Source organism: Salvelinus namaycush, chromosome 10 (assembly GCF_016432855.1).
Source record: "Salvelinus namaycush isolate Seneca chromosome 10, SaNama_1.0, whole genome shotgun sequence".
Classification (NCBI taxonomy): Eukaryota; Metazoa; Chordata; class Actinopteri; order Salmoniformes; family Salmonidae; genus Salvelinus; species Salvelinus namaycush.
Window position 1 is genome coordinate 18442605 of NC_052316.1, and position 19235 is coordinate 18461839.

General features: G+C 40.1%; 1 protein-coding gene across 2 annotated transcripts in view; it reads right to left on the bottom strand.

Moving 5' to 3' along the window:
- Positions 1-169: 169 nt before the first annotated feature.
- The window catches only part of LOC120054794 (guanine nucleotide-binding protein subunit alpha-11-like), a 75209-nt gene continuing 56143 nt past the window's right edge, over positions 170-19235 (bottom strand). For both annotated transcript variants that reach the window (XM_039002420.1, XM_039002421.1), the window contains exons 5-7: positions 17735-17864; positions 10073-10226; positions 170-5025 (exon numbers count right to left, since the gene is read on the bottom strand). In XM_039002420.1, the coding sequence (XP_038858348.1) occupies positions 4835-5025; positions 10073-10226; positions 17735-17864 (475 nt within the window). In that variant the 3' untranslated portion in view covers positions 170-4834. The remainder of the gene's footprint in view (positions 5026-10072; positions 10227-17734; positions 17865-19235) is intronic.

A 19235-nucleotide genomic window follows, 5' to 3' on the forward strand; every position in this document is an offset into this window, starting at 1 on the left:
AACAAATGTCAGTATTAACAAATGTCAACCACATAAGAAAATGCATCAAGTGTATGTTTTCTGGTTTCCTATTTGTTCAAATCATAAAACATCATACTGTAGGCGCTACATAGGCTATGTATCAAAAGCTCATTCAGAAATTGTTCATAATAAAGACAACACTAGCATAGAGTATAGGAACACATTTTATTCCAATTAAAAACAGATAATTTTTCTTTGAAGGAGAAGGCTATGAAAATCATTTTCATGTTTGAATGAGGTTCAGGCAACAGTGGTTGAAATGAAACATACAAAAGAGAAATATGGCTAAAATACTGTAAATCAATAACCATTAGGACCCTTTTCTGGAGGGCTTTGCATTAATACCGTTTCCTCCCCTTCCACCCCCAACAAACACATGCAATTAAAATTACATTTAAAAACAGCAGTTCATCATTAATCCTAAATACAGAATAAAGTTGTCCATTTTCATTTATCTTAATCATGTACTTAGTGTTTATTTGTTTTAAAAATTTGAACATGAAATACATATGTCCTTTTTATGATTTTTCACATTGGCACTTGTTTAGAGTCTGGCTCTACAAAGAAAGGGGATTGGCACACTCATTATTGTACATAATTTACATTTGTTATACTTAAAAAAGAAAACAAAATACATTACTTTCAATTTACACACCACTAGACAAAGTTTATTTAACCTCTTATTTAAAAAATCTATCATATTAAGTGGTCCTAAATACAAGTGTTCAGGTAACGTCTGACTTACAAAAGAAACAAAAAAGATGCAAAGATAGCTTTTAGTATTTCTATGCATCAATCACATCAGTATCGATCTCAAGCAAAAGCATTAACCATCAAAAGTGTACACATCTCATAGTACCGACAAACGTGCTTGTAAGTTGCATGAATGCAGGCAGTCCCATTGCTGCAAAGCAGGTTCAGTGCATTGACCCGGAAGAAATAAAATATAATAGATCAAGTAAGGGGAGAGAACATCTGACATTCTAAAACACTATATTAATTCATTCACTGATTAATCCAGCTGCTATAGTATATTGCCCTTCCGGTACCTTCACTTGGCAAAGTATTACAATAAATAAAGCTGAAGTATAACAGGCTTATTTCAAGGGAAACTGTCTGGAAGAGTGGTCGCAATTGTTTGTATATAACGCTATTCAGTCTATGGCACGAACATGCTTCTAGTAGTGTATCCCTTCAACAAACCCCACAGTGCTGGTTTTAATGCTGACAGTACTTCTCTTACATGTTCTCTTACTAGTTATTGTGATGTTCAATTAGTGTGCTATACAGGGTGGACATAACACTGAGCTACATACAACACACTGTCCATAGTCCATGTGATGAAAACCAGGGTAATGTGTAAACCGACACACTGACTGTATGCCCATAGAAACAGCAGGGAGGGAGGCCTGCACTGGACCTTTTTGGGGGAGGAGGGGGTGGGGGGGGGGGGGGGGGGGGCTGAAAAACCACACAGCACATCATACACCTCAAACCCACTGGACCACAAGCTGATGCAGGTGCCTACAGGAAAGAGTACAATGAAACAAAAGAAAAGCACAATCACTTACTGGGGGGTTACACGCATGAAGAGAGCCCAGCATGAGAAGAACTAAACCCTACCTATGCAAGTAAACCACAGGTCAAAAGGGGATGACTGTGCTTCTTGAGGTAACAGAGCAGCAGAGAAGCTGTAACCACTAAACCAATTCAAAAACAAGCTGCCGTGTTGGTGGAGATCTAAAGTATCAGAGGCAACATCTCAGTCCAGCCTGCTCTGACAAGAGACCTTCGTACTCCTAAGAGAGAACTGACAACTTGCCCACAAGCTCAACAAGGTCAACCAAGATCATCCATTCTGGCATATGCAATCATGAACAAAAGTCAAATTTTCTAATTAAGTCAAAAGCCTCATCTGCAGTTGCACAGGAAGCATTCATATTTCTGCTTTGTACGTACATTTCACAAATAATGTGGTATATAAAGTATTGGCTGTGGGGAAATTAATTAAAAGAAAGGCCTTCAAATGCATCCACCTGTGGCTTGGCCAAATGACAAGGCATTACAAAATGTCCAACATGTTTAAAACTTTTGTAACGTAATACTTCCCACCTCCAGTAAAAGCTAAATTTATAGGAGGCGAGTTTGATAAGGACTCACCCCGTTCCTGTCCAAAGGACCGAAAACTGCCCTTTAACAAAGTGACTTAACATGTTTTCATGTCTTAAAAATGGTTACCTTGTTAAATCATTTGTACACATTTTAAATGGCTTTTACATAAATTTATGTTTTTACAAGGAAAAGTACTTTTATTGATGGTTGTTTCGATTGTTTTTAACATGTACTTTTTAACAAATTTAAATGTAATATTCAAATGCTGTTTTTATGCTTTTATGCCGTTTTTATGTGTATAAATGTTGTAAATATATAAATTAGCTGTTTTAAAAGGAAATGTGACAACTTTTCCAAAATATATATATTTTTATAGAAATGTCCATTAGTTACACCAACTCTGGTGTTTATGTTATGAGGCAATGTATAGGGAAGGTAAAAGTTGGATCTTTCAGCCACGCTAGTATACAGTGGACATATTAGTAAAGGGGACTGAAGAGTATACTCAGGATATACCCAAAACATCCCTAGGTTGCAGTTCAATATACTTGTAAATGCACAGCTAGAGCTTAAACAGAGCACAGATAACTTGGCAGGGTAATTGCTTGCCAAGTAGAATGAGAAATACTTGGCACCAAACATACAAGATATGAACAACAAGTCTGTCATGATGATAACTAAAGTTTTTCTGTTAAGTTTCACCTGACCATTCTAACCCAAAGCTCTTTGGAGTGCAAATAGCACCGTGGCAATCAAACGTCTTTCTACAAAATACCCCTGTCCAATCCCAGTCATGGTCATTCTTAGTGTACAAAAGGTGAAGCATAGAAACATGATTAGCAGGGGATGTAAAACTAACTACCCACAACAATGGAGTAAAGTCACGCTGAAGAAGACATGATTCGTGACATGAGTGGCAGGTGGAAAAGGAAGAGCACACTGAAGATTGGCTGAGACAGGCAGCTGTGAGACCCCCATCACCTTGTGGTTTTACTAGGCTCTGCTCTGGGCCCAAATGGGCTGTTAAAAGTTTACAGGCAAATATCCAGCAGAAGTCATCCTCCAATGCTAACTGGTGTCCCTGGACAGTTCGCACTCTGAACCTGTGGCAATAGCCTTCCATCTGGCGTCAACACACCCCAACACTGGCTCCCTGATTCAGAAAACCACTTTAAATTGCACCTACCTACTATATCATCCATATAGTCATTTCATTCTGTCAACTTTGCTAGTAATAGCCCTAGTAATGAAAACACACCTGAATTATGTTGCAAAAACAAAATAGCAAATCTATTGACATTGTTAGCTATGGAATCTTAAGAACTCTAACCAAGCAAGAGATGAGATATGGGATAAAAAAGAAAACCAAAAAAAATCTTACATTTCAAAAATGCAAACACGAACCAGTTAAACCTTCAACCACTGATAAGTGTCTTTTTTATTTTACTATTTGCATAAAGCGCCAACCCTAAATGGAAATTCATCTTCTCAAGCATTTCAAAATTGAAATGGAACAGAACTGCAACAAGGTATGAAGTCTCTAACGAAAGGTAAATGACTTGCCGATGAAACATGTTTTTACAGCAGTATGAACCCTCCCCCTCCCCATCTGATGGAGACACCTGGATGGAAGCAGGGAGGAAGAGTCAGACCAACAACATCTAGAGATCTGGTCCATAAATTAAACAAAAAAATATATATACTATTTACTCTTAATAATCACTACTGTTTCTCAAAATATTGGCCAAATTGGAAACAATATCCAATGCCTTTCCAAAAAGAAGCTGCACTGACAGTGTGTGGAGGACCAGCTTGTGACTTAAGTTAGCTGGAAAGCGGTAGTAGCAGTTGTAGTAATCAATAAACTAAAACAATTCTTAATATACACAGATCAATTTACTTCATCTCTCCCACCCTTGCTCTGTCAGTGTGTGAGCATCCACTTGCTTGTATTACACACACGTTTTACATTCAACAGTGCAAGGTGTCTTCCAGTCTGGGGGAGGTGTGTGTTTTTCCACACACCTCAAAAGACCATGTAGAGTAGATCTTCCCAACACACCTAAGCACTACCTGCCCCTGCTCTGATTCAATTCTATGCAGTTACCCACAACCCCCTGCAGACTGGTGGGTCCCCAGCCCCCACTCCTACCCTGTAGGCAGAGGTGAAGGGGGGACGACGACACCGGCTTTTCTGTTCTCCAAAACCTCAGCTTTCCTTCCTTTAAAATCACACCAGCACACAAGCCACCAAATCAAAACAGAACTCCACCCCCCCAAGCCCCCCCCCCCGCTCCTTTAAGAGGGGTGACCCAGAGGCCTGAGCCGCATCGGGTGACAAATGAGACCTGTCAACCACCCAGGCAGGTCATGGCAGCCTTGGAGCAGATGTGTGTGTGTGTGTGTGCCATCAGGAGGGGCATGGGCTGCAATAGGAAGAGAGGAATGGGGGGGGATGACTGGAACTGAAAAAACACACCCAATTAAACCATAGACAAGGAGCAGGAGAATGTTGGGGCCATGGGTGGATAGAGCCTGGGATCTATTAAGAGTGTGTGTGTGTTTGTATTTATATATTGGTGCATGTGTTCACATGTGTATTTTAGTGCAGACCTGTGTACTGTTAAATTTGTTGGTGTATAGATGTGCACTCTGCTGTGCGTGGGATGCAGGTCTCTCTCTCGCTCAACTTCTCTCTCTCTCACACCAGGTTGTACTCTTTGAGGTTGAGCTGCAGGATGGTGTCTTTGACAGCGGCGAACACAAAGCGGATGTTCTCCGTGTCCGTGGCGCAGGTGAAGTGGGAGTAGATTATCTTGTCGCTGTCCGGGTTCAAGTCCACAAACATCTTCAGGATAAACTCCCGGCCCGCCTGGGCGTCTCTCTGCGGACCTGGGGGTAGACACACGGGTGAATGCACACACACACACACACTTATTCCAAAGCCACAGGCAACGGGTACACATCACTGGGTCCCTGTTCTACCGGCGAACACAAATGGCATTTCAAATTGAATTGAAGAGACGTTACACATGATCTCAAAAAGTAAGTGATTTAAATCCAAGAAAGAAAATAAAGTACAATGCAGAAAAACTTCAGTTAACTATTTACAGGTGATATATACAGACAATACGTATAGAAAGGGGCAGATCAGCCTATGGTGTATAATATCAGCATGCATTACTGCAACACGCTTCGAATACTAGTCTTCAGGAAGCAATGTGGACAGAAGCTGACTTGTCTCTACAAATAGAGGTGGGGACAATATAAACCATATACAAAATACGTACAACGTTATCACGTCAATGTATAAAGGCAACATGAATAATAGTGCACAAGAATAAATACAAAGTTAGTGCGTAAAAGGAGGGTCTATTTGAATAGTGTGCGTGAAAGGCAGCTTATGCACTGACGTGTAAAACACAAAGATGCACATAATAAGGGTTATCAAATAAAGTCTGTGGAACATGGAAAAACAAGGCTATATGGAACAACTTTACTCACTCTGAGAAACAAGCGCTTAACAATCTCCAGAATGACATCTCTATAGTAATCTGCCCAGCGGACAAGGGAGTGGCTGTTACGGTACAAGACTACTCTGTCTATAAGACTGAAATACTCAGGCAACGGAACTATCAGATATTCTATAAGAGACTTACTACAAACCCCACAAAACTGCTTTTGGCTGAAATTTAGCAAACTCTCACTGAGGGCCTGCGCAAAGATGAAATCACCAAAAGAGAACAGATTGTTGGTGCATAAAAACAGTGCCACGCCGGTAATCTACACAGTTCCTAAAATACACCCAAAAAATATCTGAATCCCTGGACGACTGATAGTGTTAGGCAATTACTCCCCTTTGGAACCCGTCACAATTCGTGGACTACTACATCAAACCATAAATATCTCTGCCCTCCTATGTGAGAGACTCGTCTGACCTTATCTTACCTGCAATAGCGCCCACCCAATACACACGTCGTCACTCCGGTCTCCTTTGATGTTGAATGACTGTATATCAACATCCACCAAAATGTTTGAAAAGGACTTCTACTTTAAATGAAAAGGACTTGTAACGGGTGCTGCTATGCTTTCGAAATATAGTGTTTGACCCCCCAAGTCAACCCTTTCCTACCGAAAGCAATGGGTTGGTACAAGTACATAGACAACATACTGATGCTGTGGACAGGTAGTGACCAATAAACTTTGATTTGATTTATAGAAAAGAAACCGAACACATTACTATTGGTTACCAGCTACCACCCGAGCACACAAGACAATCTCCCTGTCGGGCAGGTTGCTCGGACAGAAGTAAGTTAATTGAAAAAGCCAATGACATGAAATAAGGTTTACGGAGAGTGGATACAGTCAATAAGTCATTGATCATAACTATGGCTGAAAAAACCTAGGTGTTATGGATTTGCATCCTGTGCCTTATGGATTGAGAGTTACGCATCTAAAAGAAGGCAGAGAGGCTTCCATTGAGGAAAACTCTCTCATGCAAATTCAGTTGAGTGTGGTGTACGCAGGGCAGCCGGCCAGGGCCATCGTTTTCTGTTTTTACAAATGACCTTCCACTGACCTTGAATAAAGCATGTGTGTCTATGTACGCTGACGACTCAACAGTATACACGTCGGCTGCAACAGTCAAATAAATAACTGAGACACTTAATATAGAGCTCCAGTCAGTTTTAGAATGGGTAACTAGCAATAGGTTGGTGCTAAATCTGTCAAAAAGTATAAGCATAATGTTTGTGACTAATCACTCGCTCAATGCTAAACCTCGTTTAGATCTGAATAATGTGGCTATTGAGCAAGTTGAGGAGACTAAACTGCTGGGTGTAACCCTAGATAGCAAGCTGTCATGGTCAAAACAGACTCAATGCTGCTAAAATGGGAAGAGGTCTGCCCATGATAGGGCATTGCTCTGCCTTATTGACATCTCAATCGACCAGACAGGTCCTACAGGCCCTAGTTTTGTCACAACTGGACTACTGCCCAGCTGGTCATGCAAAGGAAGACATAGGTAAATTGCAGTTGGTCTAGAAGAAATCAGCACTTATCTCACTTAGATGTACACGGACGGGAAGGGTCAGTAACATGCATTTCAGTCTCTCCTGGCTCAAAGTTGAGGAGAGATTGACTGCATCACTATTGGTCTTTGTGCGAGATATTGATGTGTTGAAGATCCAGAACTGTCTATTCAACATTTGGCACACAGTCCGGACACTCATCGGTACAACACAAGACATGCAACCAAAAGTCTCTTCACACTCCCCAGATCCAGAGCAGAGGCTGGGAAACGTACAATATTAAATGAGCCATGACTACAACTCAAGTAACTCTAGGTAGCAATAAAAACAGTTTCAAAAGGGGACTGTGAAGAGACACAGCCATTTTATCTATCTTGTATTGTAATTTCCACTGTCCTATGTATTCAACCTAGATAGTGTGTGTATGTACTGATATGTAGTTTATGTGTGACTGTTTAAATATATGTATTTCAGTCATTGACTAATAATTTTCTATAATATGTATTATGTCATGTGGACCCCAGGAAGAGTAGCTCATGCTTTTGCAGTGGCTAATGCGGATCCTAATAAATACCAAAATGTCATAAAAATCAGCATACAAGAGTGCTTTATTCACACAGCGATACTGCTCCAACCAAGAAAAAAACTGAAGTATCCAATACTCCCCAGGTCAACAAAATAAAAGTCCTACACAATCATTGGAGTGAAACCGTCATTGATAAACCCCTTTGTGGTAGGCTTGGGCGGTATACCAGGGTATTTGGAAATAGCCACGGGATGGTTTTTCAATACTATCCAACCTACTTATTTGAAGCTTATTTATGAAGCTTACCGTAGTTCCCCAGAACAGATGAGCCAGTCACATACGTGTTTGTAAATAGCACAACGGGAGAAAGCGGGAGCTGGTGAGTCCAGCTGTGTATTTGGTTTAACTTGCTAGTTATCTAAGTAAGTGGCTGAATTAATAAGGAGACGGGCCATCATGTAGTGTTAGCTTTCTACCGTGTTTGAGAAGTCAAAGACCTTTAGAGGAGTTCTGTATAGCTGTCACTGCTATCTTGATTTCGTCGCAGGGTTATTTTTGGGCCCCTCAGTCAGCTCCTCCCCCCTCTTCTCGGAGGAACTAGGTCCAGAGCCAGTTCTTCCTTCAGACAAGCATGTTCATGTCTCTTGTTCACATTTGCTTGTAAATGTCCAAACACAAATGACATTAGGTAACTACTACCTATACTTGTATAACTTTATGAGTTGGATTGCCTGTCTTTGCAATTAGTTTATTTTTGTTTGCGCTTAATTGCAGTTAAATACACTATATGTACAAACGTATGTGGACACCCCTTCAAATTAGCGGATTCGGATATAACAGTCACACCCGTTGCAGCAGACAGGTATATAAAATCGGGCACAAAGTAATGCAATCTCCAGGCCTTACTGAAGAGCTCAGTGACTTTCAACGTGGCAACGTCAAATTTTTGCCCTGCTAGAGCTGCCCCAATCAACTGTTAGTGCTGTTATTGTGAAGTGGACATGTCTAGGAGCAACAACGGCTCAGCCACAAAGTGGTAGGCCACACAAGCTCACAGAACGGGACCGCAGAGTGCTGAAGTGCGTAAAAATCGTCTGTCCTCGGTTGCAACACTCACTACCGAGTTCCAAACTGCCTCTGGAAGCAACATCAGCACAAGAACTGTTAGTCTGGAACTTCATTAAATAGGTTTACATGGCCCAGCAGCCGCACACAAGCCTAAGTTCACCATGCGCAATGCCAAGCGTCAGCTGGGGCGGGGTAAAGCTCGCTGCGATTGGACTCTGGAGCAGTGGAAATGCTTTCTCTGGAGCAATGAATCACGGTTCACCATCTGGCAGTCCGACGGACGAATCTGGATTTGGCGGATGCCAGGAGAACGTTACCTGCCCAAATGCATAGTGCCAACAGTAAAGTTTGGTGTAGCAGGAACAATTATCTGTGGCTGTTTGTCATGTTTCGGGCTAGGCCCCTTAGTTCCAGGGGGAAATCTTAACTCTACAGCATACAATGACATTATAGACGATTCTGTGCTTCCAACTTTGTGGCAACATTTTGGGGAAGGCCCTTTCCTGTTTCAGCATGACAATGCCCCCATGCACAAAGCGAGGTCTATACAGAAATGGTTTGTCCAGATCAGTGTGGAAGAACTTGACTTGCCTGCACAAAGCCCTGACCTCAACCCCATCAAACACCTTTGAGATTAATTGGAATGCCGACTGCGAGCCAGGCCTAATCGCCCAACATCAGTGCCTGACCTCACTAATGCTCATGGCTGAATGGAAACAAGCCATCCAGGAGAGTGGAGGCTGTTATAGTTTGACGAGCAACATACTTTTGGTAATGTAGTGTACCATAGGCTTATCTGCCCCTTTTTACATGCAGTCTCTGTATATATTACCTATAAATATCTTACTGAAGTTTTTCTGCATCGTACTGGCCGCCTACATTGTTTTCTTTCTTGGATTACCTGCCATTACTTAAATACAAAAATAATTATAGAATGTAAAGCATGTTCTACCCATTTGGTTAATGTTAATAGATCGTGTGAATTTGTTTTGCATTGCAGTTCATTGTCTAGCCACATGGTGTCCCTACATACTAAAAAAAAAAAAAAAACATTCAGGCAACCTTAAACCTTAAGTTAGTTGAAATAAAATAAAATAATTTAAATACAGTAAGACATTGTTAGTGTGGCAAAAAAAAAACTAAACTGATATAAAGACTTAAAAATGTTTTAAAATTAACAATGTTACAATACAGAAATGACTATAATATGCATTATATTTGACAATTTGCCTTAGTAACTGCCATGGTACTGGACATGCCCACATTGGCCAGTGCAGCGAGTTAGTAGATAGGATAAAGGTAAAGAGTAGTTTACCATCAAACTCAGGGAAGTAGTCGACCAGGTGGGAGTAGATTATCTTCTCCTCTAAGAGGTCCTTCTTGTTGAGGAACAGGATGACTGAGGAGTTCTGGAACCAGGGATATGTGATGATGGTCCGGAACAAAGCCTTACTCTCCTCCATCCGATTCTGACAAAGAAAAGGAAGGGGAGAGGGATCAGGACAGACAGAAAAGGGGAATGGTCAGAACATTTTAACAGATGTACAACCTCTGGAACCTACACATTTGCACAATGAGGGCTTTTTACTTGTTATATAAAAATGTGTGGACAAATACTGACCAACATGATAAATGAGACCAATCAGACATGTTTTAATGAAAAACAAACATATGTTTTTCTTCTACGTCATGCAAAAGAATTTGAAAATATGCTAATCATTAGCATTTTGTTTCTCTAAAATCAACCAATTTATTCCTTCCAATGTCATCCATTGGCCCTAAAACTTGACAGTAAATTATATTTTCCTATAAAGAAACAATCCTTCTGTCAGAGAAATTATTCCAGCTTGGCCTAGCATTTTTTCCATTGTGAAAATGTGCAACAACTGCCCTTGCATACCACTATTTCAGTATCCAGAATCCACATATGGATGCGTTTATGTAATTTATGAGCGCATACACTACACGACCAAAAGTATGTGCTCGTCGAACGTCTCATTCCAAAATCATGGGCATTAATACGAAGTTGGTCCCCCATTTGCGGCTATAACAGCCTCCAGTCCTCTGGGAAGGGTTTCCACTAGATGTTGGAAAGTTGATGCGGGGGACTTGCTTTCATTCAGCCACAAGAACATTAGTGAGGTTGGGCACTGATGTTGGGCGATTAGGCCTGGCTTGCAATTCATCCCAAAGGTGTTCGAAAGGGTTGAGGTCAGGGCTCTGTGCAGGCCAGTCAAGTTTTTCACATCAATCTCAATAAACCGTTTCTACATGGACCTCGCTTTGTGCACGGGGGCATTGTCATGCTGAAACAGGAAAGGGCCTTCCCCAAACTGTTGCCACAAAGTTGGAAGAATCGTCTAGACTGTCATTTTATGCTGCAGCGTTAAGATTTCCCTTCACTGGAACTAAGGGGCCTAGCCCGAACCATGAAAAACAGCCCCAGACCATTATTCCTCCTCCACCAAACTTTACAGTTGGCACTATGCATACGGGTAGGTAGCTTTCTCCTGGCATCCACCAAACCCAGATTCGTCCGTCGGACTGCCAGATGGTAAAGCGTGATTCATCACTTCAGAGAACGCGTTACCACTGCTCCTGAGTCCAATGGCAGCGAGCTTTACACCACTCCAGCGGACACTTGGCATTGCGCATGCTGAGCTTAGGCTTGTGTGCGGCTGCTTGGCCATAGAAACCCTTTTGATGAAGCTGCCGACGAACTGACGATTTTTACGGGCTACGTACTTCCACACTCGGCAGTCTTGTTCTGTGAGCTTGTGTGGCCTACCACTTTGCAGCTGACCTGTTGTTGCTCCTAGACGTTTTCACTTCACAATAACAGCACTTACAGTTGACCAGGGCAGCTCTAGCAGGGCAAAAATTTGACTGACTTGTTGGAAAGGTGCCACGTTGACAGTCACTGAGCTCTTCAGTAAGGCCATTCTACTGACAATGTTTGTCTATGGAGATTGCAAGGTTGTGTGCTCATTTTATACACCTGTCAGCAACGGGTATGGCTGAAATAGCCCAATCAACTCATTTGAAGGGGTGTCCACATACTTTGGTATATATATATATAGTCTCAGACACTGGTTGATTTATCCGGATGCGCCAGAACTTTTAAAAATAATTTCAGTCAATAGTTTTGAAAATGGTGCTCAGGATGCCAAAACATCCCTCTTTTGTGTGTACTACATCACATTGTGTAGTACTGTAGGTCATCCATTTCATATATGTTACGTTCAATTCGTATGAAATGTTATGTCCAACTTGTTGTGATTAAGATCTCGGAGTGCATCTTCAATGGCAGCTCAAACAAAACAGTCCATCTTTCACCACATTAAAGTGGATCCAGCCTGCATATCACTCAATTCAGTGTCATTTGAAATGCATGACTGCTCAATAAAAATGTTATGATACTGTCAAGTGGAACATTCATACCCTTTCTGAAAAAACAGGCTTCTGGCAAACAGTTGTGGCAAATGTTTGGCCAATTTGCAAATTTTCACATGCAAATTAGTTTTGTGAGAAACTTGCAGAAAATTTGAGGCAACTTGTGAACTTCTGGCAAACAATTGTGAAATTTGTGGCAAACATTTTGCTGCAAATTTTCTGAAAACTGATTATGAATATGCAAATTAGATCAGGTTTTTAGTTACTTTGAGTATCAACAATATTACAATGTCTGATCTACATAAACCAAATCACATATATAACTTTAAATGAACTTGCTTCCCACAGAGAAAATACATTGAATACATGTTTAGTTAAAGGGATACATCTGGATTTTAGCAATGAGGCTCTTTATCTACTTCCCAAGTCAGACGAACTCATGGATACCATTTATGTCTCTGCGTGCAGTTTGAAGGAAGTTGCTACATAGCGCTAGTGCAATTGCTAACTATCATTAGCATAATGACGAAGTCTACGGCATGCTAGCAGATACCATAGCCTTCCAGTCATTGCACTAACGCTAGTTAGCATTGACTCGCAAAACTACCATTAGCTTCCTTTATTCTTGACACAGACATATAATTGGTATCCACAAGTTCATCTGACTCTGGGGAAGTAGATAAAGGGCCTCAATGCCAAATCCCGAAGTATTCCTGAATGCCTAAATCCCGAAGTATTCCTCAATGCCTAAATCCTGAAGTATCCTTTCAACAGATAATTTATCCAATACAACTTTTTCCATCTTACAATGAAAACATTATTAACATTAGTATTAAAAGAAAGCAACATCTTCACCTAAAAATACAAGTGTTTAAAAAATCCAACAAATCATTAGTTAGCTAGCGGGCTATTACATTAACTGCGCAAAAATATGATAGCTAATGTTAGCTAGCTAGCCAGCCAGCGGCTCTGACTCATTGAAACTGATAAAGCAACAAAATGTGTTTTACTCTATCCTAAAAAACATAACATACATATTGCTAACTAGGCATAAATTAGCTAATGCAATTTAAAGTTTATTGGAAATTTTAATAAATTACACTCACCGGACAACTTCGGTAGTTAGATCACTTGGTTTCCAATGGTACAATATTAACCTTGAAATCATCAGAATGTAAATGAAGAGGAAAGACCGAATATTTCCCAAATTGTTTATTTAATCTTTTTATGTAGCTACAACATTTACATGAGACAAATGTGAACACTATGGGTATGTTAACCGTAGGATGTTTAAAGGGGCAACTACAGAATTTACATAAACCAAGTGATAAGTGAGCAATGAGCATTCAACCAGTAGAAGTTTAAAAGAGAATGAACAGAATATAAATAACGAAAACAAACAAAATCAAACCCAGTTCTATTTCCTTTTTGAGTGAACTTTGGAGAAGTCCTTTGTCCAATTGTTGAACGCATGCAATGAAAACACAAAACATTAAGACTTTGAAAGATGTTCTCTCTATTTTGGCATCTTTAAAGGTAGAGTCAGCGGGCTAACGGACAGTTTTGGCATTGGAAAAACAGGTAAGCTGTTACAAAATTGCCTTGATGTTGCTATGCTTCTCACTGAAACTGGCATTTTATATTTGTTTTCAGCAAGGAAAATGTTTCTGCCTTCTGCTATATAAACAAACGATGTAGCTAGCATAAACTGGGACTTAGGCCTACCAAATCTACCTTTTAAATGTGTGGCCAAATGTTCCTAGACAGCTACAGTATGAGATTTTTCTCCAGCCAAGCCTCAACACAATTGATGTAAACTAAACTAATTAAGATCTTTATTCTAGACTGGGGACTTCATCAAGAACCAGTGGTCTTCTTCCTGACTCAGATGTACAAGGCTTGGTCAGAAGAAAACATAACATTGAGTTATGCCTAATATGGCAATTCACATTTTCCCAAAATGAATTATTAACTTATATCAAGGCCATGCATGAAACAAGTCTTGACCTGGTGCACACATTTCTCTGTCCTCAGTTTAATTGAAGGCCTCAATCTAACTGACTGCTTCTAGAAAGAAAGAGGAACAGCGATCAACATGAGCGAGCTACTAGTACATTTCTTTTGAAAAGTACTTGCATTTGCTTACCTTATCAAGCTTCAAGACAATACACTCATTCATCACAAACAAATGGTGTTACGAGTGAGAGCACCACAAACATTTCCTGGGTGTTGATGCATTCTCTTCCAACACCACAGGATAGGGGAAGGGTATTCTGCAAAAATTAAGTTTTGTTTTGATATCAAGTCAGCTTATATTGTTGCTACCTTAGCTTTTGTGCTAGCTAACATGCTAACACTACTGAACTGTGATGCTAGCATATTGACATGCATATTGGTATTAAAAGAAATCAACATCTTCACCTAAAAATACAAGTGTTTAAAAAATCCAACAAATCATTAGTTAGCTAGCGGGCTATTACATTAACTGCGCAAAAATATGATAGCTAATGTTAGCTAGCTAATGTTAGCTAGCTAGCCAGCCAGCGGCTCTGACTCATTGAAACTGATAAAGCAACAAAATGTGTTTCACTCTACCCTAAAAAACATAATATACATATTGCTAACTAGGCATAAATTAGCTAATGCAATTTAAAGTTTATTGGAATTTTTAATTAATAAATTACACTCACCGGACAACTTCGGTAGTTAGATCACTTGGTTTCCACTTCCAACAGATTTTTCTTCTCCTCCTGACTGGTTGTCAACGGTTACTGGTAGTGGAACTCGTGTGTTCATCAGAAACAACTTCTAAGTGGTATAGGTATACTACGAAGCAAGCGAGAACTACTCAGGCTTTTATAAAGCTAGACAGCTTCAGTTAGCTTCACATTCCAGGTCAGGACGGTGGACATTGCTCATCTGCCTGCCGCTAACTCTAGCAGGCTTTTAACTGTGCGTGCATGTCGCACATGGCTAGTTGAAAGCCAAACTCTCCATTGTAACAATCAGGGTTGCCAACTCCTCAGTAAGGAAAGAAGCTATTGGCTGTCCTAAAAGTTGCTAGAAGTCGCTAATGACGTCATCAGCTAATTTGCATAATTGGCCATGTGCATGTAATTGTGATGGACGCTGTAGGAGAGAGGAATAACATCGTGGGAGAGACAAAAAGTGAGTAAAAAACACCCTACATACGTACTTTCTTCTGTCGATTCTTGTTTTTTTTAATGTCACAATTCCAACCCTCCTCCTTTATCCAGGCTTGGGACCAGCAAAAGTGACCCAAGAGACACTTTGTCGCTAGAGGGGTCTGAATACTTGCTAAATATAGCGACAAAGTCGCTAAGTTGGCAACACTGGAGAAAATGCTAAAAATAATCACGCCATGGGCAAGTCAGTGCCACTTTTTCCATTTGTGCCAAAATCAAAATGAAAGTTATCTTGCAAATTCAGCAGGCTATATGGTGTGAAACAGGCTTTTAGAAGTGCGGCCTTTATTTTATTACTTATCGTCAGCTTTTAGAAGTGCTGTCTTTATTTTATTACTTATCGTCATGGAGTCTTGTGTGATTTGGTGTATACAAGCACATTTGTATCCACTCCTATGGATAAAAGAACTGTATTAAGTCAAAGAAAAGTTTTACTGTGCACGTTTCAAATGCATTCGGTCATTACTAAATGCCTAATATGATAGATATTTTAATCCCCCCAAAAACATTTGATTATATTTAAACAGTCATCTTCCTCAAATGAAGGGGATGATGACAATCTTTGGCAGGAGGGAATCTGATTTCATAAATGAAGTTGGGCCTAAGTGGTTAGTTCAGAGCCCTATAATAGGAATTTAGTTTGAGGAGTTAGCAAGGTAACTTCGGTCAACTCTGAAAACAACTTCGGATAACCGGTACCACGAAAGTGGCTCACCTTTTAGCCAGGTACATTTCTATGGCAACAAATCCTTCAGATCTAACCTCCACTAGTGACAATGAATACTGCATTATAGGTGCCATTTATAGGAAATAAAGGTGGGGTGGTGATTAGATTTATTACTCCCATTCTCCAAAAAGTTCAAGAAATATAGAGTTGAAAAATGCATAATTGGTGGAGTAATGTGCAATCTTAGGGTTAACTGTGCATTAACTGTGTGAGTTTAAGTCTGTGAGAGCAGATCTTTGGCACCATTATTTAATCACATTCTCCCTAGCAGAGAAACGCATCCAGTCTATGTGTAAGGAGGAGGGCCTGCTCTGCTGCTCCTGTGACATGTTTACTGTCAGACCAGCTAGATCCAGTGTTGAGAGCAGAGCACGAGGGTGTGGATGTCTCTACCCTACCTGATACTCCGCTTTGCTCTGCCTGGCAATGTAGCCCATTGCTGTATGAAACTCGTTTGTTGTTCCAAACCAGCTCCCTCCGATGACTAAACAGCCTGATCATATCATAGTTTTTCTATTTTCTACATTGTAGAATAATAGTGAAGACATCAAAACTATGAAATAACACATATGGAATCATGTGTTTAACAAATCAAAATATATTTTATATTTGAGATTCTACAAAGTAGCCACCCTTTGCCTTGACGACAGCTTTGTACACTCTTGGCATTCTCTCAACTAGCTTCATGAGGTAGTCACCTGGAATGCATTTCAATTAACAAGTGTGCCTTGTTAAAAGTTCATTTGTGGAACTTCTTTCCTTCTTAATGCGTTTGAGACAATCAGTTGTGTTGTGACAAGGTAGGGATGGGTATACAGAAGATAGCCCTATTTGGTAAAAGACCAAGTCCATGTTATGGCAAGACCAGCAAAAATAAGCAAAGAGAAACGACAGTCCATCATTACTTTGAGACATGGTCAGTCAATCTGGAAAATTTCAAGATCTTTTAAAGTTTCTTCAAGTGCAGTCGCAAAAACCATCAAACGCTATGATGAAACGGACTCTAATGAGGACCGCCACAGGAAAGGAAGACCCAGAATTACCTCTGTTGCAGAGGATAAGTTCATTAGAGTTACCAGCCTCCGAAATTGCAGCCCAAATAAATGCTTCAGAGTTCAAGTAACAGTCACATCTCAACATCAACTGTTCAGAGGAGACTGGGTGAATCAGGCCTTCGTGGTCGGATTTCTGCAAAGAAATCACAACTAAAGGCCACCAATAATAAGAAGAGACTTGCTTGGGTCAAGAAACACAAGTAATAGACATTAGACCAGTGGGAATCTGTCCTTTTGTCTGATGAGTTTAGAGGGACTATCATTTGTTTTTCAACAGGACAATGACCCAACACACTTCCAGGCAATTATTTTCTACATTGTAGAATAACGAAACACCCTGGAATGGGTAGGTGTCTCCAAAACTTTGACTGGTACTGTAGGTTCGTTTAGCTCTCATCAGAACTCTGCTAGGCGAAGTGAACGTCTGTGCTCTCATACTACCTTAAAATACATTTGCTTGATGAACGACAAAAAAAGCGGCAATATTACTGTTTGTCCCTCTTGAGATGCTGTATCAACATAGCCAGACACATCCTCAAATTAGTCAGAATTCATCTATGATCATTAAAGAAATGTGTGTGCGCGTTCCATCTCACCTCGTTGTCAGACTCCACCAAGACCTGGTCATACTCGCTGAGGGCCACCAGGAACATGATGGACGTGACGTTCTCAAAGCAGTGGATCCACTTCCTCCTCTCTGACCTCTGACCCCCTACATCCACCATCCTGATTGGACAGGAGGATGGAGAGAAGGGCAGAGAATTATACAAAATTAGGCTCAATTCAGGCTTTGATGCCATGTAAAAAAAGAAATTGGTGGGAACTACGGCATCTAACTAAATCAATTGGTCAAAGTAAAGGAGACTAAGTTAGTCCTGTTATCTTTTAGGATTCATAATGCCCAACATCTTGCAATGAGGATGGCTAACTGTCATACAAAGCAAACATATAATGGATATCAGGGAATTAAAAGGATTGTTACATTTGGAATTACTGCATTTTAGGTACAGTTGAGAACAGCACTTATAATGCAAAAAAACAACAGTGCAAAGAAGCATTCAAACACATGGCTATTTGGAAAACATGACCATGTGAACATTATGTTCCTTTCTGGTCAGAGCCCTCATTTATAACGGTTGCATATATTTCACACAAAATGTACAAAAATATTGATTTCTATAAACTTAACGCACGCCATACATACGCATTTCCTGTTGTAAAACTGTTTGCGCGTGAACAAGCATTGAAACCATGCCTAGAAAACACATCCATTCACCATTTATGGTGAAAATAATGCCCTTGATTTGCTGTATAATTTGGAACTATTGGCATTAGGCCATAGCATGCAAAATACAAAATGTTGTTCAATATTTTGTTTATCAATAGATTGGGTTTCAAAGTACTGCCTTTGTATAAACTCAGATTAAATAGGCAATGATGTCGTGCTCATATCGCACAGCAATACTGTAGCTTATCCATAGTGTCAAATATTTTACAAAAGCCTATTTACTGGCTTGGCAGAATGTTTCAATTTTTATAAGTAATTTGCTGTATCTAGAAATGGACTGTCTCCATTTCTTAATGAGAAAACAATGGCAAATTGTTGTGGACTTGTCAGCAGAACGTTTGAATTAAAAAATGTTTTGCATTTGCAACCTTAATATATGATGGACTGCCCGCGAATTCTGAAACATTGTAGGGCAGGCTACAATTAAAAAAATAAATAATAATAAATACATTACTTACAGTAGTTCGATGTATTTCGCGTGTTTTTGTTCCACATTTTTTAATAATAGGCCTACTACTGCTATTCATTACTGCATTTCTGGGAAAGAGCAAGCAAGAAATGCATTTCAATGTACTTGAGCGTGTGACAAACTTGAAACAGTCCTTCAATGTAAAATATCAGCTGTTAAATTCAACTGTATACCGGTATTATAAACCGCACTGCCTATGATATTGTAAAACTTGAAATGCATATTGTCAGCCTATCTATTTACTAGATACTAGAGGTCCAATTAAATGAGATGCACATGGTCATTTGTTTTATGGCTCCTTCGGGAACATAAACCCATCACTACCAGAGCTCCTTCAGGA